Genomic DNA, 23,514 nt, shown 5'->3' with positions numbered 1-23,514 from the left:
TGACGCTCTCGGGGTACAGACGTGTGACTGTGCAAAATTTTGTTTCTGTAGCTGCGACGCTTCCAACACTTTTCCTTTCACTTTTTTCCCCATTATGTAGATAGGGGCAAAATTGTTTGGTGAATTGGAAAGCGCGGGGTTAATATTTCACCTCACAACGTAGCCTATGACGCTCTCAGGGTCCAGATGTGTGACTGTGCAAAATTTTGTTGCTGTAGCTGCGACGCCTCCAACACTTTTCCTTTCACTTTTTTCCCCATTATGTAGATAGGGGCAAAATTGTTTGGTGAATTGGAACGCGCGGGGTTAAAATTTCGCCTCACAATATAGCCTATGACGCTCTCAGGGTCCAGACGTGTGACTGTGCAAAATTTTGTGGCTGTAGCTGCGACGGTGCAGATGCCAATCCCGGACATACACACACACACACACATTCAGCTTTATATAGTAGATTTCTTAGATTATTGTCACTGCTCAGAAACAGATTTAACTGACTCTTCCATTAGATGTAAAGGCTCGGTTTGGTCAAGCATATATATATTCAGCATAGAGAAAAAGGAGTAAGCTGCTGCCAGACATCTCTAGTGGTAGCTTTTTTTCCTGAGCGTCAATGGTTTAGGTTTTTTTTATCCCAACAGCGGGATCCTTCTCTTCCCCCAACACTATCTGTTGGATAATTTTTGGGCAGCCTAATGTAAGCTGAATGATTGTCTGGTCCCTTTGAAATTGCAGAGTTTGGATGACTTTAATATGTAAGGGTCTTTTAGATATGAAGTGGCAAAATCACTTAATATGCTATTCAAATGCGGCTCAGCATACCTAGAAACACTTCTGACTTACAGCTTCTGCATATATAACCCCAAACTGCTACATAGAGTTCCTAGAGGCTTGAGTTAACTTACAAAAATAAAATCAGTTTTACTCACCCTCCGTTGCCTCAACACTGGCTATCAGTCGCTGATCCGGTCTTTGTTGACAGGCTGGATCAGTAACAAAATGTCTACAGTGCACATGACCGCTTCAACCTGTCACAGGGTTCAGGGGGTCTGCCAATGTAGAGCTGTTGAGCTAAGTGACTGCATTGTAGTTGTGATGACACCACTATATAGTGTAAATGATCAATTGGAGCAGAGGCTATAAGCCAGCACTGATGCAGTGGCGATAAGCCGGCCTTTGAGCAGTGGCATTAAGCCAGCACTGATGTAGGGGCGACAAGCCAGCCCTGGAGCAGTGGCGATAAGCTGGCCCTGGAGCTGTGGCAATAAGCCGGCCCTGGAGCAGTGGCGATAAGCTGGCCCTGGATCAGTGGCGATAAAGAAGCATTGATGCAGTGGCAATAAGCCAGCCCTGGAGCAGTGGCGATAAGCCAGCCCTGGAGCAGTGGTGATAAGCCGGCCCTGGAGCAGTGGCGATAAAGAAGCATTGATGCAGTGGTGATAAGCCAGCCCTAAAGCAGTGGCGATAAGCCAGCCCTGGAGCAGTGGCGATAAGCCGGCCCTGGAGCAGTGGCGATAAAGAAGCATTGATGCAGTGGTGATAAGCCAGCCCTAAAGCAGTGGCGATAAGCCAGCCCTGGAGCAGTGGCGATAAGCCGGCCCTGGAGCAGTGGTGATAAAGAAGCATTGATGCAGTGGTGATAAGCCGGCCCTAAAGCAGTGGCGATAAGCCAGCCCTGGAGCAGTGGTGATAAAGCAGCACTGAAGCAGAGGCAATAAGCCGGCCCCAGAGAAGTGGCGATAAACCGGCCCTGGAGCAGTAGCGATAAGCCGGCCCTGGAGCAGTGGCGATAAGCCGGCCCTGGAGCAGTAGCGATAAGCCGGCCCTGGAGCAGTGGCGATAAAGCAGCACTGATGCAGAGGTGATAAGCTGACTCTGGAGCAGTGGCGATAAAGCAGCACTGATGCAGAGGCAATAAGCCGGCCCCAGAGTAGTGTTGATAAGCCGGCCCTGGAGCAGTGTCGATAAAGCAGCACTGATACAGAGGTGATAAGCCGACTCTGGAGTAGTGGCGATAAAGCAGCACTGATGCAGAGGTAATAAGCCGGCCCCAGAGTAGTGGCAATAAGCCGGCCCTGAAGCAGTGGTGATAAAGAAGCATTGATGCAGTGGTGATAGGCCAGCCCTAAAGCAGTGGCGATAAGCCAGCCCTAAAGCAGTGGTGATAAAGCAGCACTGATGCAGAGGCAATAAGCCGGCCCCAGAGTAGTGGCGATAAACCGGCCCTGGAGCAGCAGAAAGGAAGTAACGCTGCTTTCAGTATTTGTAGTTAGCGCAAGCCTGTGGGTTGAAGAAAGTTGAAAAAGAAAACACCTATTAAAAGAAACAGCAGGTCGTGCCCTTTTAATTACCATTGACTCCAGTGTAACCACATGTTATTCTCAGGATGTATTCTCTTATATATGCAGTATATATACCTGTGACTTGTTGATGCAATCACTATTTCATCTCCAGCTTTCCAAGTCACATTTTGCAGTAGAATCAGGGTTGAGCTTCCAGACTCCGCTGTCTGAGCAAGCCTGGTCCATGTCACAGGTACAGGGATGCCTAGAAAAGAGAAAACATAACAATTTTCTAAAATTCTTATCCTTTATCACAGTCCTTTGAATGGAATTGTGCAGTGACTTGCTTTACTTGTCTTGTTGTGGTCTGGAGATATACACTGCGTTACACTTCAGAGCTGCATTTATTATTCAGCTGCTATTAGAAATAGTTCAGATGCTTGTTGCCAGCCACATCTCTAAGAAATCTGCTGAGCTACTATACATTGCTGTACGGTTTATGGTGTAAGTACAAATCTTCCCGGAATTAAAATCAATAGAGCAAAACCAGAAATAAATGTAGGGAGATATATGATATGGAGTCTATGGAATAGTAAATCCAGCTCAGTGAGACTGTAGATTGATCTACAGTTCATAAGTAAAGTAATTTCTATCCTATGACTAACAGTCCGTTTAGAAAAACTGACCGGTGACACTAACCGACCATCAATCAGTAAATATTTACTGATCAGCAGTAGTCTAAAAGCCTCTTTACATAGGAGGACTAAGCTAAATAATGCCCATTAAATGCTCTATAATATGCCATTATTCTCGGAAGTACAGGTCCTGTTTACACAGGACAATACACCACCAAGAACGATGGTTTTTAAGACTATTTCAAAAACATTTCACTAGCGTTTTGCTTGAGTTAACACTAAAAAATGATCCTTAGAACGCTCACTTGTGATAAACCTTAAGGCCAACATCCTATACAACCGAAACCTCCCACTCCCATCTTCAAGACTTTTCTTGCGCTGCACCAGTTCTGTGGAATTAAAGAGGTTATCCACTTTACTGTGGGCAAAGGAACTTACAGACAGGTAGTTGCTAACAATCTGCCTGTTCTGCCCAATGCAGACATCTGCTTGTACAGAGCAGTCACTGACCACTCTTGCTGGAGATTCTGTAACTTCCGCTGACTTCACATCAACAGACCAAAGGCTTCTCTTCCCCACCGCTTTGTTGACAGGGTGTGATTGCCGATATCATGCTGATTGACAGCCAGCTCCAAGAGGCCTAACTATAGGAAACCGTTTGTCAATCAGCATGATGTTGGTAGTCATGACCCGTCGATAGAACAGCCCGGAAGAAGATGAGCTGCTTTGTTTAAGAGGGGCAGCTGAATCGCCAGCAGAAGCAGTCAATGACAACTCTGAGTCTGTGCCAGAGAGAATAGGCAGGTTAGTAATTTAGCAACTAACTAACTAGTTAGCAACTACCTTCCTCCATGATGACTTGATGGAAAAATCTGAATGATGGATGAATCTCTGTAGGAAGATCGACCTTATGCAAGTCTAGATATCCTACCAGATAATGAAGCAGTCCTAACCTGAGACCCAGGGTATTGGACACTGGAGCTACCTCCCGACGTAGGGGCTTCTCCCTTTTCCTAAAAAATCCACACAATCTTTATATTTTTCCCCTGATGAATCTCCCATACGGGAGAGGAAACGCGTAGGGAAGTTTACATGGCAGTGGTGGGTACAACTTACTAGCCTGACTTGGGGACTGCCCTTGTCAGGGTGGGAGCACTACAGGGGCACGACCGGGGTAGGATAGAAACCCTCCCCCCTTAATATATACAGATGCTCCTGTGAAGGAAACTACAGATTTGGTGAGATAAAACCATTTTTTTATTGAGCACTGGTTTACATGAGCACTTTTTGCACTTTATCACTGTTGTGTCTTGTTGAGAATTATCCAATAGTTTTTTTAGATATTTATTATTAAAAGATATGTTTTATTGTATTGAAGGTGTTTCTCTTGGCTATTCTGGATATTTATATTCAGAGGACATATAGGGGTATTGACAAGTAATACGCCCTTTTTGTTTGCTTATTTCGAACTGTGCGGATATAACCGGAGTTGAAATCGACTAGTAGAACAGATATGTTTCTGTAAAGCGTGCAGATGTATCAGCTGAAGAGAATGCATGATATGTTAGGTCTGTGATGTTTACATGGCCTATAGTAGTTTATGATGGTGTAATAAACCAGAATTGGACTTATTTAAATGAAGAAACGGTTGCTGTATGTTTGAATATCGCTGCCAAGTGAGTATTCTCCAACCTGCTTAGTGATCTCTAGTGATCTCTACGTCTCACATGCTATCGGGTGGCTGGTCTTCCTCTTTGCCTTGCTCCTTCCATTCTTTCGACCATGATGTTCTTCTCCAGTGATTGCTCTCTTCGTATGATATGTACAAAGCAGGCAAGTCATTCCCTGATGATCTTTGCTGTAAGTGACATGTCTGGCTTGATTTGATTACCATATACTGTATACTTGAGAATAAGCCGACCCAAGAATAAGCCGAGGCACCTATTTTTGCCACGGAAAACTGGGTAAACTTATTGACTCGTGTATAAGCCAGGTATGCATTGTCACTTCATCCCTATCCTGGTATGCATGGTTCCCCCATCCTGTCCAGCTCTGTGTGGCTCCACCTGTTGTATGCATGGCTCCCCATCCCATCTTGCATGCATGGCTGGGCTCCCCTGTCCTCCTTCGTCATACTCACCCTCCTCGCGCCGTCGCTGAACGTCCCTGCATCTCCATTGTCCTGGCACGGCAGCTTCTTCCTGTGCTGAGCGGTCACGTGGTACCGCTTATTAAAGTCAGGAATATGCACTCCACGCATATGGGAGTGTACCTACTTTAATGAGCGGTACAACCTGACCGCTGTGCACAAGAACAGGGAAGAGCTGTCGGCGATGGGAGGAAAAGAGATGCAGGGATAGAGATGCAGCGACAGAGGGTGAGTATTGATGCCCTCTGGAAGCTGGCAGCTGTCACTGTGCTACAGCCTCCGGCTCCCCCTCCCCCACCGGCTTTCTGGACCATGACTTGTGTATAAGCCGAGAAGGGCATTTTCAGCACAAAAAAAATGTGCTGAAAATCTTGGTATATACACAAGTATATACTATTATTATTATTATTTATTATTATAGCGCCATTTATTCCATGGCGCTTTACATGTGAGGAGGGGTATACATAATATATGGTAGTTTGTTCTTCTTGCCATCCATGGTATTGATAGCATCCTTCTCCAGCAGCACATTTCAAAGGTGTTGATTCATCTTCTGTCTTGTTTCTTTATTATCCAAGTTTTGCATCCATATGTTATTACAGAAAAGACCATATTGTATACGAACTGTGTCTTTGTCGCCAGTGAAATGTTACTCGATTTTAAGACTTTGTCCAGTGACTTCATTGTTGAATTTCCCCCTTAGCTATTCTCCTATTGACTTCTGGTGTTGTCACTTCATCTTGAGTGATCATTGAACCAAGTATGTTGGAGTCCTCTACAACTTTCAGTTATTCATCGTTCAACCCAACTCGTACCTGACATATACAGTGACATAATTAGAATCCGAAGGGCCCCCATGTAAGTGTCGGACCGGGGATGCCCCCATCCTGGTATATACATATGCTCTCCATCTTTGTATATGTTCCTCATGCTGACCCTATCTTGGTATATACAGTATATGTCCTCCATCCTGGTATAAACGGTATGTTCCCCTTCCTGGCTCCAACCTGGTATATATATCCCCCATCCTGCTATATATGTCCCTTATCCCGGGCCCAATCCTGGTTTATATATCACTTACCATGGGCTCCATTCTGGTATATATATCCATCAACCTGGTATATATGTCCCTTATCCTAGGCCCCATCCTGGTATATATATTCCCCATCCTAGTATATACTGTATATCCCCATCCTGGTATATGTCTCTTATCCTGGGCCGCATCTTGGTATATGTCCCCCGCTCTGCCACTGTTATTGGATATAAAAAAATAAATGATTGCAAAGGGAGCCCATGACATCACTGCAATAAGCCCCCAGTCACGTGCACACTGACGTCAGCTGCTGGCCTCTGATTGGACACACATCTGAAGACGCACATCCAGGTCAGGTTTGCACTGGTGTCAGTGGGCCCTTCACCCGCAAGAGCCCGGTTACGGTCGTAACCTCTGCAACCATGGTCATTATGCCCCGTCAATATATTTTTCTTCTTTGCATTGATTAGCAGTTATATGTTCGAACTTTCCATCTTGACACTCCATAAGTCCTTCATTCCATCCACGCATAATGCTATCAATGTTGTATCATCTGTGTATTTAAGATTGTTGATGATTTGTCCAGCAATTTTGATTCATTGTTCTTTTTTGACAAAGTAAAGCCTTCCTAACATTAGCTTCTGCATATAAATTGAAGAGAAATGGTTACAGGATACAGCCTTATCTGACACCTCACTCTACTTTGAACTATGCTGTGTTGCCATGTTCTTTTTGGACTGTTGCTTCTTGGACTCTGTAAAATTTCCTAATGAAGTTGATCAGATGGCTCGGCACACCCATAAGGATATATAGTAGTATGCTAAATTCTCTGTGCTGGATAATATGGTATGATATGATAACTCAGATCCTTTGTGGTATTCCAAAGTTTCTATTCCTGGATAACCCCTTTAATACCATGGATTATTTTTTTTCAAGACCATGGCATTCTTTTAGTTGCTTTCTATAACACACATATGTAGCATTACTATCATAATTTTTTTTATTATGAGTTAAATACAGCAGTTATTCCATGGCAAAGAACTAACATCCATCTTCTCTCTTCAGACAGGTATAACTTCCCACCTCTGCTTGCTGTCTCATCTGCTGCAATAGACTCTAATGGTATAACTTCCCACCTCTGCTTGCTGTCTCATCTGCTGCAATAGACTCTAATGACTCTAATGGTATAACTTCCCACCTCTGCTTGCTGTCTCATCTGCTGCAATAGACTCTTATGGTATAACTTCCCACCTCTGCTTGCTGTCTCATCTGCTGCAATAGACTCTTATGGTATAACTTCCCACCTCTGCTTGCTGTCTCATCTGCTGCAATAGACTCTTATGGTATAACTTCCCACCTCTGCTTGCTGTCTCATCTGCTGCAATAGACTCTTATGGTATAACTTCCCCCCTCTGCTTGCTGTCTCATCTGCTGCAATAGACTCTAATGGTATAACTTCCTTCTGCTTGCTGTTTGCTGTCTGTCATCTGCTGCTTTACCATCTAGAAACATATTTTAATGTGTCTGCTAATTTATATGTATAATTCATTTGGTGCATTGTACTTAAAACTCAATGTTGCATATCCATGACTGGGATCATTGTAGATCTTATCTGGTGGAAGGTGTTAAAATATATGTTGCCAGGCTGAATGTCTTTGAATGTCTTTGATCATCTAAAAAAACCCTGGTGTGCTGGCCCCAGCTGCCAAATTATCCTCAATCAGTTCCCACAATCCATCTCTTCTGACCCAGCAGTCTGGACTATAAATGTAGAAACATCCTTAGGAGTGCACACATGCAAGTGTCCCAGAAGCAAAGCGTCACGAAGATAAGCGTCGTGATACAGCAGTTATTCCATGGCAGTTAGTCAGGGCAGGAGTCAGGTAACCAACACTCTGCTCTCCCTTCTATCCATGTACTGTATTCCCATCCTCCTGTTTTCCCTTGCAATCCACTTTCACCGCCCAATCCCCCCTCCATCACGTCTCATATACATCAGCTCTTCTCTCCTTCCCTCTCCCATGTACAGCTCCCATGCACTTCTCACCTTCCTGAAAAACCTCAGTCCATCTTGCCCAAACACACTGCAGAAAAAAACTTCATACAATTCCAAACACTACTTGCTTTTTATCTTCCTACTCCTACTGATTTCAGGGGACATCTCCCCCAACCCCAGTCCACCATCCACCAACCTCAACCCCTACCCTACCTCAAATCGAACCTTTACTAATCTTACTAATATTAGTTGCACTCCTTCATCTCCTTCTTTTAATTATGCGCTTTCGAATCCACGGTCTGTATGCAACAAGCTTCCTTTCCTACACAATTACTTTCTGAAAAACTCTCTGAATCTGTTGGCCCTCACGGAAACCTAGATTCAGGATTCTGACACTGTCTCTCCTGCTGCCATTTCCCATGGTGGCTTACAATTCTCACATTCACCGAGACCCACAAACAGACCTGGTGGTGGAGTCGGCATACCTCTGTCCCCATAATGCACTTTCCAGGTCATCCCTGTTGTGAATTCTGTGGTCAAGCTCCCTCCTGTGGTCATGAGTGGTACTTCGGCTGGTTCTGTCTATGAGCTTCCTCTGCTGGATGTGAGTGGGGCTGCGGCTTCTGAGTTTCCCTCCTCAGGTGATGAGGTTAAGTCGTTAGGTGCTGCTCTATTTAACTCCACCTAGTTCTTTGTTCCTGGCCTCCAGTCAATGTTCCAGTATTGGTCTTGCTTTCTCCTGGATCGTTCTTGTGGCCTGTCTGCCCTGCATAAGCTAAGTTTTGCTTGTGTTACTTTTGTTTGCTATATTTTCTGTCCAGCTTGCTATATTGGTTTTTCTTGCTTGCTGGAAGCTCTGAGACGCAGAGGGAGCACCTCCGTACCGTTAGTCGGTGCGGAGGGTCTTTTTGCCCCTCTGCGTGGTTGTTTGTAGGTTTTTGTGTTGACCGCAAAGCTATCTTTCCTATCCTCGGTCTATTCAGTAAGTCGGGCCTCACTTTGCTAAATTCTATTTCATCTCTGCTTGTATTTTCATCTTTACTCACAGTCATTATGTGTGGGGGGCTGCCTTTTCCTTTGGGGAATTTCTCTGAGGCAAGGTAGGCTTATTTTTCTATCTTTAGGGCTAGCTAGTTTCTCAGGCTGTGCCGAGTTGCATAGGGAGCATTAGGCGCAATCCACGGCTACCTCTAGTGTGGTATGATAGGATTAGGGATTGCGGTCAGCAGAGTTCCCACGTCTCAGAGCTCGTCCTATGTTAGTAACTATCAGGTCACTTTGTGTGCTCTTAACCACTAGGTCCATTGTGGTTCTGAATCACCTGTTCATAACAGTACTGGAGGCCCAAAGTACTAATGCTTCTCAATAGAGGGAAAAGAGAAGTTCTGAGACCATTTTTTTTTCTCTGTACTGTGTTTTGTCTTTCTTTTTCCCTAGACATTTGGGTGGTTCAGGACACAGGTGTAGTGATGGACATTAAAGATCTGTCTTCTTGTGTGGATCATCTCACTGCAAGAGTACAAAATATTCAAGACTTTGTGGTTCAGAATTCTATGTTAGAACCAAGAATTCCAATTCCTGATTTGTTTTCTGGAGATAGAGCTAAGTTTCTGAGTTTTAAGAATAATTGTAAACTGTTTCTGGCTTTGAAACCCCGCTCCTCTGGTGACCCAGTTCAACAAGTTAAGATCATTATTTCTTTATTACGTGGCGACCCTCAAGACTGGGCATTTTCCCTTGCGCCAGGAGATCCTGCATTATGTAATATTGATGCGTTTTTTCTGGCGCTCGGATTGCTGTATGATGAACCTAATTCAGTGGATCAGGCAGAGAAAAATTTGCTGGCTCTGTCTCAGGGTTAGGATGAGGTAGAGATATATTGTCAGAAGTTTAGGAAGTGGTCTGTGCTCACTCAATGGAATGAATATGCGCTGGCAGCAATTTTCAGAAAAGGTCTCTCTGAAGCCCTTAAGGATGTCATGGTGGGATTTCCTATGCCTGCTGGTCTGAATGAGTCTATGTCTTTGGCCATTCAGATCGGTCGACGCTTGCGTGAGCGTAAAACTGTGCACCTTTTGGCGGTATTATCTGAGCATGGACCTGAGCCTATGCAGTGCGATAGGACTTTGACCAGAGCTGAACGGCAAGAACAAAGACGTCAGAATGGGCTGTGTTTTTACTGTGGTGATTCCACTCATGCTATCTCCGATTGTCCTAAGCGCACTAAGCGGTTCGCTAGGTCTGCCACCATTGGTACGGTACAGTCGAAATTTCTTTTGTCCGTTACTTTGATCTGCTCTTTGTCATCATATTCTGTCATGGCATTTGTGGATTCAGGCGCTGCCCTGAATTTGATGGACTTGGAGTATGCTAGACGCTGTGGGTTTTTCTTGGAGCCCTTGCAGTATTCTATTCCATTGAGAGGAATTGATGCTACGCCTTTGGCCAAGAATAAGCCTCAGTACTGGACCCAGCTGACCATGTGCATGGCTCCTGCGCATCAGGAGGATATTCGCTTTTTGATGTTGCATAATCTGCATGATGTGGTCGTGTTGGGGTTGCCATGGCTACAAGTCCATAACCCAGTATTGGATTGGAAATCAATGTCTGTGTCCAGCTGGGGTTGTCAGGGGGTACATGGTGATGTTTCTTTTCTGTCTATTTCATCATCCACCCCTTCTGAGGTCCCAGAGTTCTTGTCGGATTACCGGGATGTATTTGATGAGCCCAAGTCCAGTGCCCTACCTCCGCATAGGGATTGTGATTGTGCTATCGATTTGATTCCTGGTAGTAAATTTCCTAAAGGTCGACTGTTTAATTTGTCTGTGCCTGAACACGCCGCTATGCGGAATTACGTAAAGGAATCCTTGGAGAAGGGTCATATTCGCCCGTCGTCGTCGCCTTTGAGAGCAGGGTTCCTTTTTGTGGCCAAGAAGGATGGTTCGCTGAGACCTTGCATTGATTACCGCCTTCTAAATAAAATCACGGTCAAATTTCAGTACCCCTTGCCGATGCTGTCTGATTTGTTTGCTCGGATTAAGGGGGCTAGTTGGTTCACCAAGATAGATCTTCGTGGTGCGTATAATCTTGTGCATATTAAACAGGGCGATGAATGGAAAACAGCATTTAATACGCCCGAGGGCCATTTTGAGTACCTGGTTATGCCATTCGGACTTTCTAATGCTCCATCAGTGTTTCAGTCCTTTATGCATGACACCTTCCGAGAGTACCTGGATAAATTCCTGATTGTATACTTGGATGATATTTTGGTCTTCTCGGATGATTGGGAGTCTCACGTGAAGCAGGTCAGAATGGTGTTCCAGGTTCTGCGTGCAAATTCTTTGTTTGTGAAGGGGTCAAAGTGTCTCTTTGGTGTTCAGAAGGTTTCATTTTTGGGTTTCATTTTTTCCCCTTCTACTATCGAGATGGACCCTGTTAAAGTTCAGGACATTTATGATTGGACTCAGCCGACATCTCTGAAGAGTCTGCAAAAGTTCCTGGGCTTTGCTAATTTTTATCGTCGCTTCATCAATAATTTTTCTAGCATTGCTAAACCGTTGACTGAGTTAACCAAGAAGGGTGCTGATGTGGTCAATTGGTCTTCTGCTGCTGTGGAAGCTTTTCAAGAGTTGAAGCGTCGTTTTTCTTCTGCCCCTGTGTTGTGCCAACCAGATGTTTCGCTCCCGTTCCAGGTCGAGGTTGATGCTTCTGAGATTGGAGCAGGGGCTGTTTTGTCGCAAAGAAGTTCTGATGGTTCGGTGTTGGCTGGTCATCCTGGAATCTTTGGTACCAGAGATTTGGTGGCTAGATCCTTTTGGTGGCCGTCTCTGTCGCGGGATGTGCGTTCGTTTGTGCAGTCCTGTGGGATTTGTGCTCGGGCTAAGCCCTGCTGTTCTCGTGCCAGTGGGTTGCTTTTGCCCTTGCCAGTCCCGAAGAGGCCCTGGACACATATCTCTATGGATTTTATTTCGGATCTCCCCGTCTCTCAAAAAATGTCGGTCATTTGGGTTGTTTGTGATCGCTTCTCTAAGATGGTCCATTTGGTACCCTTTTCTAAATTGCCTTCCTCCTCTGATTTGGTGCCATTGTTCTTCCAGCATGTGGTCCGTTTACATGGCATTCTGGAAAACATTGTTTCTGACAGAGGTTCCCAGTTTGTTTCGAGGTTTTGGCGAGCCTTTTGTGCTAGGATGGGCATTGATTTGTCTTTTTCCTCGGCTTTCCATCCTCAGACAAATGGCCAGACTGAACGAACCAATCAGACCTTGGAAACATATCTGAGATGTTTTGTTTCTGCCGATCAGGATGATTGGGTGTCCTTTTTGCCTTTGGCTGAGTTCGCCCTTAATAATCGGGCCAGCTCGGCTGCTTTGGTTTCGCCGTTTTTCTGCAATTCTGGTTTCCATCCTCGTTTCTCTTCAGGGCAGGTTGAGTCTTCTGACTGTCCTGGTGTGGATACTGTGGTGGATAGGTTGCAGCAGATTTGGACTCATGTGGTGGACAATTTGACATTGTCTCAGGAGAAGGCTCAATGTTTCGCTAACCGCAGGCGCTGTGTGGGTCCCCGACTTCGTGTTGGGGATTTGGTTTGGTTGTCATCTCGTTATATTCCTATGAAAGTTTCCTCTCCTAAGTTTAAGCCTCGTTTCATTGGTCCGTATAGGATTTCTGAGGTTCTTAATCCTGTGTCTTTTCGTTTGACCCTTCCAGCTTCTTTTTCCATCCATAACGTATTCCATAGGTCATTGTTGCGGAGATACGTGGCACCTGTGGTTCCATCCGTTGATCCTCCTGCCCCGGTTTTGGTTGAGGGGGAGTTGGAGTATATAGTGGAGAAGATTTTGGATTCTCGTATTTCGAGATGGAAACTCCAGTACCTGGTTAAGTGGAAGGGTTATGGTCAGGAAGATAATTCCTGGGTCTTTGCCTCTGATGTTCATGCTGCCGATCTGGTTCGTGCCTTTCATTTGGCTCATCCTGGTCGGCCTGGGGGCTCTGGTGAGGGTTCGGTGACCCCTCCTCAAGGGGGGGGTACTGTTGTGAATTCTGTGGTCAAGCTCCCTCCTGTGGTCATGAGTGGTACTTCGGCTGGTTCTGTCTATGAGCTTCCTCTGGTGGATGTGAGTGGGGCTGCGGCTTCTGAGTTTCCTTCCTCAGGTGACGAGGTTAAGTCGTTAGGTGCTGCTCTATTTAACTCCACCTAGTTCTTTGTTCCTGGCCTCCAGTCAATGTTCCAGTATTGCTCTTGCTTTCTCCTGGATCGTTCTTGTGGCCTGTCTGCCCTGCATAAGCTAAGTTTTGCTTGTGTTACTTTTGTTTGCTATATTTTCTGTCCAGCTTGCTATATTGGTTTTTCTTGCTTGCTGGAAGCTCTGAGACGCAGAGGGAGCACCTCCGTACCGTTAGTCGGTGCGGAGGGTCTTTTTGCCCCTCTGCGTGGTTGTTTGTAGGTTTTTGTGTTTACAGCAAAGCTATCTTTCCTATCCTCGGTCTATTCAGTAAGTCGGGCCTCACTTTGCTAAATTCTATTTCATCTCTGTGTTTGTATTTTCATCTTAACTCACAGTCATTATGTGTGGGGGGCTGCCTTTTCCTTTGGGGAATTTCTCTGAGGCAAGGTAGGCTTATTTTTCTATCTTTAGGGCTAGCTAGTTTCTCAGGCTGTGCCGAGTTGCATAGGGAGCGTTAGGCGCAATCCACGGCTACCTCTAGTGTGGTATGATAGGATTAGGGATTGCGGTCAGCAGAGTTCCCACGTCTCAGAGCTCGTCCTATGTTAGTAACTATCAGGTCACTTTGTGTGCTCTTAACCACTAGGTCCATTGTGGTTCTGAATCACCTGTTCATAACACATCCCCCCAGTTCCATCACTCTCATTCCCTTCTTTTGAAGTCCACACCATCAGGCTCTTTCGTCCCCTCTCCCTCAGAGTAGCGTTCATATACCGGCCCCCAGGCTCACCCACCACTTCCTGGACCATTTCTCTGCCTGGCTGCCGCACTTCATGTCCTCAGAACTACCAACCCTTATCCTGGGAGACTTCAACATCCCCATTAACAGCCCCACTTCCACATCTGCATCCCAGCTTCTATCACTAACCACTTCTCTAGGCCGCTCACAGCTCTCAACCTCTGAAACACACAAAGACGGTAACACCCTGGACCTGGTCTTCACCCGGCTCTGCTTAATCTCCTTCCTAGATAACTCACCGCTTCCCCTGTCTGACCACAACATTCTCTCCTTCACACTCACAAATCCTCGCTCACCCCAGCACAATCCTACATACCATTGAGTCAGAAATCTACAAGCCATTAACCCTCATACACTTTCAGACTCCCTACTCCCATCATTGACCCCAGTCTCTTCTTTTTTCTGTCCTGATCAGGCTGTACATCATTTCAATGACACTCTTAGAAGCACCCTTGACCATGTAGCTCCCCTCACCCTCAGAACCTCCAAACACAGAGTGAAACAGCCCTGGCTCACATCGCAAACCTGATTTCTCCAGCGATGCTCTAGGTGTGCTGAACACTTATGGAGGAAAACACACACACCAGAAGACTTCATACACTTCAAATTTATGTTAAGGACCTATAACTCTGCCCTTCACCTCTGCAAACAGACCTACTTCACCACCCTGATCTTCTCACTATCCAACAACCCTAAGAAACTTTTTGACACCTTTCAGTCCCTCCTCAGGCCAAAAGCACAAGCCCCTATCACAGACATTTGTGCTGATGACCTGGCCTCCCACTTTATAGAGAAAATAGACAATATCCGTCAGGAAATCCTCTCCCAATCACCAAGTTCAGTGACTCCCATCCCTCCCTGAATTTCCCCTGGCTCACTCTCCACATTCGATCCCATCACAGAAGAAGAAGTCTCCAGGCTCTTCTCGTCCGACTACATGCACCACCGACCCCATTCCCTCACACCTCCTCCAGTTTCTCTCCAGTCATCACAACTGACCTAACTACAATCTTTAATCTCTCCCTCTCCTCTGACATTTTCCCCTCCTCCTTCAAACATTCTATTATTACTCCATTACTAAAGAAACCCACCCTCGACCCACCCTGCACAAACAACTACAGACCAGTCTCCAATCTCCCCTTCATCTCTAAACTCTTGGAGCACCTGATATACTCCCGCCTTACCTGTTACCTCTCCACTCACTCCCTCCTAGACCCTTCACAGTGCGGTTACCGCCCCCTACATTCTACAGAAACTGCACTCATCAAAATGACCAATGACCTTCTGACAGCAAAACGTAACGGTGACCACTCTCTGCTCATTCTTCTCGACTTTTCTGCAGATTTCGACACTGTTGACCACCCTCTCCTACTCTCTAGGCTCCAGTCACTAGCCATTAAGGACACTGCTCTCTCCAGGTTCTCCTCCTATCTTTCTGACCGCTCCTTCAGTGTTCTGCTCTCTGGCTCCACTTCATCTCCTCTTCCTCTCACTGTCGGGGTACCTCAGGGCTCAGTCCTTGGGCCCCTTCTCTTATCTCTCTACACGGCACCAATTGGACAGACCATCAGCAGATTTGGCTTTCAGTATCATCTTTATGCTGATGACACACAACTATACATGTCATCCCCTGACCTTACCCCCGCTGTACTACAAAACATCACTGACTGTCTGTCTGCAGTCTCCAACATCATGTCCGCTCTCTATCTGAAACTCAACCTCTCCAAAACCGAACTTCTTCTACTCCCGCCGTCTACCATTCTCCCTAAATCTAACATTTCCCTCTCCGTGGGTGGCACCATAATAACACTCCGGCAGCAGGCGCGCTGTATGGGTGTTATGTTTGACTCCGATCTCTCCTTCACATCCCATATACAATCTCTTGCCCGCTCGTGCCGCTTACACCTAAAGAACATCTCTAGAATCCGCCCTTTTCTCACCATGGAAACAACAAAAACCCTCACTGTCGCCCTGATCTACTCCCACCTGGACTACTGCAATGCTCTATTAACTGGCCTCCCCCTCACTCACTTTCCCCTCTCCAGTCCATCCATAATGCAGCAGCCAGGGTCGTCCATCTGGCTAATCGTTACTCGGATGCGTCCGCTCTTCGCCAGTCGTTACACTGGCTGCCCTTTCATTACAGGATACAATTCAAAGTACTTGTTGTGACCCACAAAGCTCTCCACAGTGCGGCACCCCCTTACATCTCCTCCCTCATATCTGTCTATCGGACTAACCGACCGCTGCGCTCTGCAAATGACTTTTGACTAACCTCTGCACTAATCCGTACCTCCCACTCCGGACTGCAAGACTTCTCCCGTGCTGCGCCAATCCTCTGGAATGCTCTATCCCAATATATTAGGATCATCCACAATTTGCCTAGTTTTAGGAGCTCGCTCAAAACACATTTGTTCAGAGCGGCCTACCACTTTCACTAGTCAAACTCATTTTATGTTTGTGTGTGTAGCCCATTCACTACTTCCATCTATCCCCCACTCCCTGAAGATGGCTGGACCATCATTGTAAATACATCATTGTAAATACACACCTGTGCTTTGTATCTCCCCGACCTCATTGTAGATTGTAAGCTCTCACGAGCAGGGTCGTCTTATTTTGCTTTAATTATTGTATTGTTAACGTTGTTACTTATGACTGTTGTGTTTAAAACTGTTAAACTGTAAAGCGCTGTGGAATATGTTGTAGCTATATAAATAAAGATTATTATTATTATTATTAGTTAAATGCAAAAAAAACGTTAATTGTGCCTTTTTTAGTTATTCTATTTTCTGATCACTATAAATAGTTTATTGATTGTATAGGTTGAATAATTACAGGGATACCAATTACGTCCCTGTTATTTACTGGTTTGTGATATTTGTCTAAAAAACTGAATTACAAACTGTGATTATTGTAATTGTTTTTGCACTTATTTGTTAGTATCTTTTAACAACAGAATTAAAAAAATCTCAGACTTTTTACTTTACAGATTTTTTTTTACATATAGTGTGTAGGCATACAGAAATATATCTGTATATACCAGTACATAAGGTCTGGAAAAACTAAATTGTTGTTTTTAGGCAGAGAAAATTCTCTCATACACAGCGGCATAGAGTTTAGAGTTTCTGTTACGGATCATGAGTTTGAATCCCAGCGGTGATAAGAAGATGAGAATAAAATATATAGAGAATAAAATATATAGAGGCATCCAGTGTAAGAAGACAGATGCCTGGGCCACGCCTTTGCAGGAAAAAGAGAAAACGGGAGATAAATAAAGTGCCCTCCAGCAGTACCGGCAATATGACTGCCCTACTTTCAATTCAAAATGATGAATGCAGATGTGGATTGAAGGTACTACAATGGAAATTATTATAACAGGGAATTTTTTTTACCAGTTACCATACATGTTTTTCTACTTATACTTACCGTGAAGATCCAGCGTCCCCTGCCTCACAGCTAGCGTCTTAGCCCCGTATAATGGTAATTCAAGAGAACGTAAGTGTCCATGTAAGGTGATTATTGCTTTGTGTTGGAATGGAGCATCCTCAGTTCCAATCTAAACATAGAGGAAAAAAATGTAATATTGAAATACAGGTGACAATTTCAGTCTAATAATTCCCTCCAACATCCTTCTAATAGCCCACCATTATCACAGTAAATGTAGGGTATGAGTACCTGAAGAGAGCCACCATCTGTAATCAGGATGTTCTCAGACTGAAGCTCTATATCTGCTTCATCAAAAACCAGAGTTCCTCCTGTTTTAAAGAAGGAAAAGGTTTAGCGCCAATATAATCAGCCTTTTATTATTTTATTGCCGTGTATGGAAAGCAGTCCCATTTACCTTGAATTAGCAACATCTTCAGTACTGGTGTACTTGTGTCCAGCAATATGGTTTGCCCTGTTGTGATGACCGCCAGGGACCCCTCATCTGGTGGAGATTCTCCTCCCCAAGTGTATTTAGAGGACCACACATCAATGTAGAAAAAATCTGCATTGTCCTGAAAAGAATAAAAAATATATATATAAAAAAGGCAAAAACATATTATTGTCTAAACACTGCTATAAAACAATATATACATTTTGTAAACTTTTAATAACAAATACATCAAATTTATGCAAAGACTCAATATTTTCAGGATTTTAACTCTTATTTTTAAAGATTTCTGCTTTTTTTCCCCCCTTTCAGCTGGATATCAGCTTCTGGGCCAAATCTTGAGCGATGACCGCCCTTTCTTGCCTAATCAGGGCTTGGAGATTATCACAATTTGTGTTTTTTGTTTGACCACCCACTTTTAGGGGATTGATCCCAGGTTCTCAATGTGATCGAGATCTGGAGTGTTTCCTGGCCATGGACTCAAAATTTTGATGTTTTGTTCACCGAGCCACTTAGTTATCACTTGTGCCTTGTGACATGGTCTCCATCACGCTGGAAAAAAGCATTGGTCATTACCAAATTGCTCCAGGCTAGTGGGGAGAAGCTCCTTTTGGAGGAGGTTTAGATATGATTTTTTATATATATATATATATATATATATATGGCAACATCCTAGGGCAAAATTGTGAGTGAACTCCTCCATGGATGAAAAGCCCCCCCAACATGAATGGTCTCCGGATGCTTTACTGTTGGCATGACACAGGACTCAAGGAATCGCTCACCTTTCCTTTTCTGGACAATCATTCTTCCAGATGCCCCAAATAGTCTCGAGGGGCTTCATCAGAGAAAACAACTTTGCAGGAAGTACAGGGATTGGGCTACAGAGGACTGGGGTAAAGTTTGGGGCCAGCATAGTAATTATTGAGTCTTTGCATAAACTTGATGTAAAAACTTATGAAATGTTTATGAAGCGCGACTGTACATGAGCAACTACCATACTTATCCACCCAAACAGATGCCGAATACCCCCATTAATAGGATCTGTATGACAAACTCTTCTGCTTCTTCTAGGTACCCTTCTAGATTTTTCTATAGTTTCCATGTTTTGAGCTTATTCACCCTGTTTTGAAGATTATTCATTTATCATCAGATTTTTGTCCATAATGTACTATCCTGGACCATCTTTTACCCCCTCTCTTCCGTATAGCCTCCAATTTTGTTAGCATGTTTCTTACCATCTTAGCAATGCCTTGGCCTTCAATATATACAGTGACTTTGGCTCTTTGGGAAGGAGAATGAGCACTTGTTCTGCACACGATCTGTGTGGCATTGGCCGACTGAACGTCACATGCGGACTGTGCTATGGTGACTGTGATGGCGGAGATGTTAGTGCTGTCAAGGAAAGAAAGGAGAAAATAAATTCATTACTGTCATATTAATATAAGTCCTAGTCAAGAAGGTGGAAAACCTCATGCCTTTTTATGGAATTAGCCTTACTGTTCTTCCCTATGAGGGATCCTCAATATATGGTCGGAAACCACATAACAGCGATCCCATTGACGTTATGATGTGTCCATTAATGCAGAATTATTGTATATGTCTATTAGCTTCACATGTCGGAAAAGATCACTAAAATATAGGCTTAGCTGAAGTAGATGATTTCTTTCAATCTGCATTTCTATACATCTGACTTGAAATTAGAGAAAGCTCTCGTAATCCTAACTCTTGTATATCATGCCAAATTCAACCATAAAAGGGTTATCTCACTAACAAAGTACATTTTAATGTATAAATATTGGAAAAATAATAATTTCCATAATTGGATGTGTTAAAGAAAATGTTCCTGTGCTGAGATAATCTTATAAATGTGCCCCTGCTTTGTACTGTGTAACGGCTGTGTCTGACTGTGCAGGGACCTGGTCTGATCACACCACAGCTCCTGGGAAGTGGAGGAAGCAAAAGAGAGTGTAAAACAGGATAAAATGGGATGAGGTAAGAAGGGGCTGCTTACATTGCTGTCCAACATGTCTATCTGATCTAATACTGGAGATACCAGGGTGCTGAGGTAAGAAGAGGCTGCTCACACTGCTGTCCACCCTGTCTATCTGATCTAATACTGGAGATACCAGGGTGCTGAGGTAAGGAGAGGCTGCTCACACTGCTGTCTACCCTGTCCATCTGATCTCATACTGTAGTTACCAAGGGTGCTGAGGTAAGAAGAGGCTGCTCACACTGCTGTCCACCCTGTCTATCTGATCTAATACTGGAGATACCAGGGTGCTGAGGTAAGGAGAGGCTGCTCACACTGCTGTCTACCCTGTCCATCTGATCTCATACTGTAGTTACCAAGGGTGCTGAGGTAAGAAGAGGCTGCTCACACTGCTGTCCACCCTGTCTATCTGATCTAATACTGGAGATACCAGGGTGCTGAGGTAAGGAGAGGCTGCTCACACTGCTTTCTACCCTGTCTATCTGATCTAATACTGTAGTTACCAAGGGTGCTGAGGTAAGAAGAGGCTGCTCACACTGCTGTCTACCCTGTCCATCTGATCTCAAACTGGAGATACCAGGGGTGCTGAGGTAAGGAGAGGCTGCTCACACTGCTGTCTACCCTGTCTATCTGATCTAATACTGTAGTTACCAAGGGTGCTAAGGTAAGAAGATGCCAATCACATTACTGTCCACCTCGTTTTCTGATCTAATATTGGAGATACCAGGGGAGCTGAGGATAAGAAGAGGCTGCTCACACTGCTGTGGACCATGGCTATCTGATCTAATACTGGAGATGCTAGTAGATCAGAGATAAGAAGAGGCTGCTCACACTGCTGTCATCCCTCTTTATCTGACTGCATATTGGAGATACCATGTGCAGTAGGAAGATTCTCTGCGTTGACTTGGAGATACCCATAACTTATATTATCATTCATATAGGCAGGATGGACAGCAGTGTGAGCAGCCTCTTCTTACCTCAGCAATCCTTCTTGTTCTAACAGACTTTGACAGACGTCTGTCAGCGTATCGAGACAGCGGCCATTATAATTCTTCAATCATTAACTCCATAGACAAAACAATTGGGATTCGCTAATTAACAGTTTTTAGGAATTTCTTTATAATGACATTTCCCATAGTTATCTATTTGTTTGTTTTCCCAGATAACTTTTTTAAGAGTGCCTTAGTGGAACATCTACAAAGTTCAGATAGATACATCAATTTTCCATCCAGATTTTCCAAGCAAAAGCTCCTTTATGTATTACAGTATGAGCATTGTGGATGAAATTCTACAAAAGTTGTGTTAACCATTTCCTCTTTCTGTGTAATATAAGTGGCCCAATGTCATTTGCATATAAAACAATGACTTAATTACTTTTATGTGACTAGACTTGCCCCCTGCTCTTCTCTCTTATTACTTTATCTTTGGTAGACATACAGGCTGCTTTGACTTGACAGACTTGCATTTTTGCATGTACATTCATCTGTGAATGGCCGACCACCAGTACAAGACAAACTGGTGGCTTTGTCAAATAGCAGCAAATTCAGAACAAAATGAGGTTTATTGATATGAGAGCAAAGCTCAAGATGCAAGCTATTTTGATAACTAATTATATTTAATAAAATGTTTATTGTGATGTGATGGGCCATTAACTCAATCGTGAGACTATCCCCTTTACCATTCACACCGACTGATATCACAAAATCAGTAAGGCCATCGTTGGTGGTAACCCACAGTTATGGCTGATACCTGAACTTGGATCCGGTGATGGTGAGTCTGGTCCCTCCAGCTGTGCCTCCTCTCTTGGGGGTGACATCAGATATGGTGGGAGTTAATGCAGAAGAGTATGTAAAGGCTTCGTTGAGTTGAACAGAGTTATTTTCATTCACCACGCTGACATTACAGCTTTGGGAGGATGTATTAGTATCTGATGGAAGACATGATGTAAATGGTTAGGATAAACTATAACAAGTTTTATCAAAATATGTAATACATGGATGTTCTACCTCTTGGTCCTTTTCCTGGACTGAACAAGTGACCTGAAACCCCCTTCAGCTGATTGGAATCAGTCATCAGTGGCCACTTTACCATTAAACTTATAGAGAGATGTCTGGTCTTGTTCAAAGTTGTCTCTATTGAAGCTTCTGAGTGTTGCAGAAAGACAATCCCACTAAATAGAACAATTTGGAAGTTGTGGGTAACCTGCACTGCTGGTATTTTATCCAATAAGAAAGTCCAATTCAAGAGAGATTATTAGTGCAGTTTATTCTCTATGTGTTTCGCAGTGTTCTTACTTCTTCAAGAGAACCACAGAGATCACTGTGGTCTCCTGAAGAAGTAAGAATACCGCGAAACACGCTGTAGCATGGCTAAAGGGTTTGTAGTCGATGGGAGGTATGTGCCACATAAGTGCCTAGTTGCTGTAATGTAGCCCGGAGTATTCCTTTCTTGCACATAATCTTGTATATGTGTTTCAGGACCTGTGGTAATGTCAGACCACATGGCTGATCATGTGATGGGTTACTGGGTGGGGTTAGCTCTTTATAAGACTGGCTAATCCTTTACACAGCAGAGATGTGTGGAGGTGAAACCCTCCTGAGTGTGTTACGGCTTCAGGACTGAGCCGGATGAACTGGACACTTGTTTTTCTTTACCTAAACCAAAGGCTATTTGTTTTCTGTTGTTTGCAACATGGTTTATGAAGCAATAAACCCAGTGAACTTTAAAGGAACACGTCTCCTGAGTGTCAGCCGTCGCAGCTGAGTGAGTGAAATCCTTACAATTGGTGGAGACGTGCGAGCAGCGTTCCCAGCGGAGACGTGAGTTTATTTTGAATGTCCTGGGTCAAGGCTGTTGCAAGCCAGCAAGCATTGCCGGAGAAAATGGAGGACCTGCTGAAACAATTGGTCCAGATGCAGTCACAGCAGGAGAAAAGGCAGCAAGAGACCAACAGGCTGTTGATGCAGCAGATACAACAGAGCCAGCAGGAGCAACGGCAGCAGATGCAACAAAGCCAGCAGGAGCAACGGCAGCAGTTACAACAGAGCCAGCAGCAGATGCAGCAGAGCCAGCAGGAGCAACGGCAGCAGATGCAGCAGAGCCAGCTGGAGCATCAGCAGCAGATGCAGCTTCTGGCAACCGCCATCCAGGGCAAGGCGAGCGCCCCAACCCCAGGTTTGGCTGATGACACCCACGTCCGGAAAACAGTAAGACGCGCGTTGCAGAAAATGACTCCCGGGGATGATGTTGAGGCCTTCCTGACGGTGTTTGAGAGGGTCGCTGAGAGGGAAAAACTTCCGCCAGAGCAGTGGGCAGAGGTACTTGCGCCATACCTGACGGGAGAACCCCAGAAGGTGTACTATGATTTGACCTTGCAGGATGCCAAAGAGTATCACAAATTGAAAGCCGAGATTCTCGCACGTTTGGGGGTGACACTGACTGTCAGGGCACAGCGAGTTCACTCCTGGGGCTATCACCGGGACAAACCACCTCGTTCCCAAATGTTTGATCTGTTGCACCTGGTCCAGAAATGGCTGCAGCCAGAATCCTCTGCGCCTGCACAGGTGGTAGAACGGGTGATGATGGATC

General features: G+C 44.6%; 1 protein-coding gene across 1 annotated transcript in view; it reads right to left on the bottom strand.

The window, feature by feature from the left end:
• The window catches only part of PKHD1L1 (PKHD1 like 1), a 262,674-nt gene that overhangs the window by 103,829 nt on the left and 135,331 nt on the right, over positions 1–23,514 (bottom strand). Inside the window, exons 41-46 of the mRNA XM_069731788.1 lie at positions 21,676–21,853; positions 19,172–19,328; positions 17,904–18,060; positions 17,738–17,817; positions 17,489–17,618; positions 2,415–2,544 (exon numbers count right to left, since the gene is read on the bottom strand). Of these exons, the coding sequence (XP_069587889.1) occupies positions 2,415–2,544; positions 17,489–17,618; positions 17,738–17,817; positions 17,904–18,060; positions 19,172–19,328; positions 21,676–21,853 (832 nt within the window). The remainder of the gene's footprint in view (positions 1–2,414; positions 2,545–17,488; positions 17,619–17,737; positions 17,818–17,903; positions 18,061–19,171; positions 19,329–21,675; positions 21,854–23,514) is intronic.

The sequence above is a fragment of the Ranitomeya imitator genome, chromosome 6 (assembly GCF_032444005.1).
Source record: "Ranitomeya imitator isolate aRanImi1 chromosome 6, aRanImi1.pri, whole genome shotgun sequence".
Classification (NCBI taxonomy): domain Eukaryota; kingdom Metazoa; phylum Chordata; class Amphibia; order Anura; family Dendrobatidae; genus Ranitomeya; species Ranitomeya imitator.
This window is presented reverse-complemented; position numbering and strand designations above follow the sequence as displayed.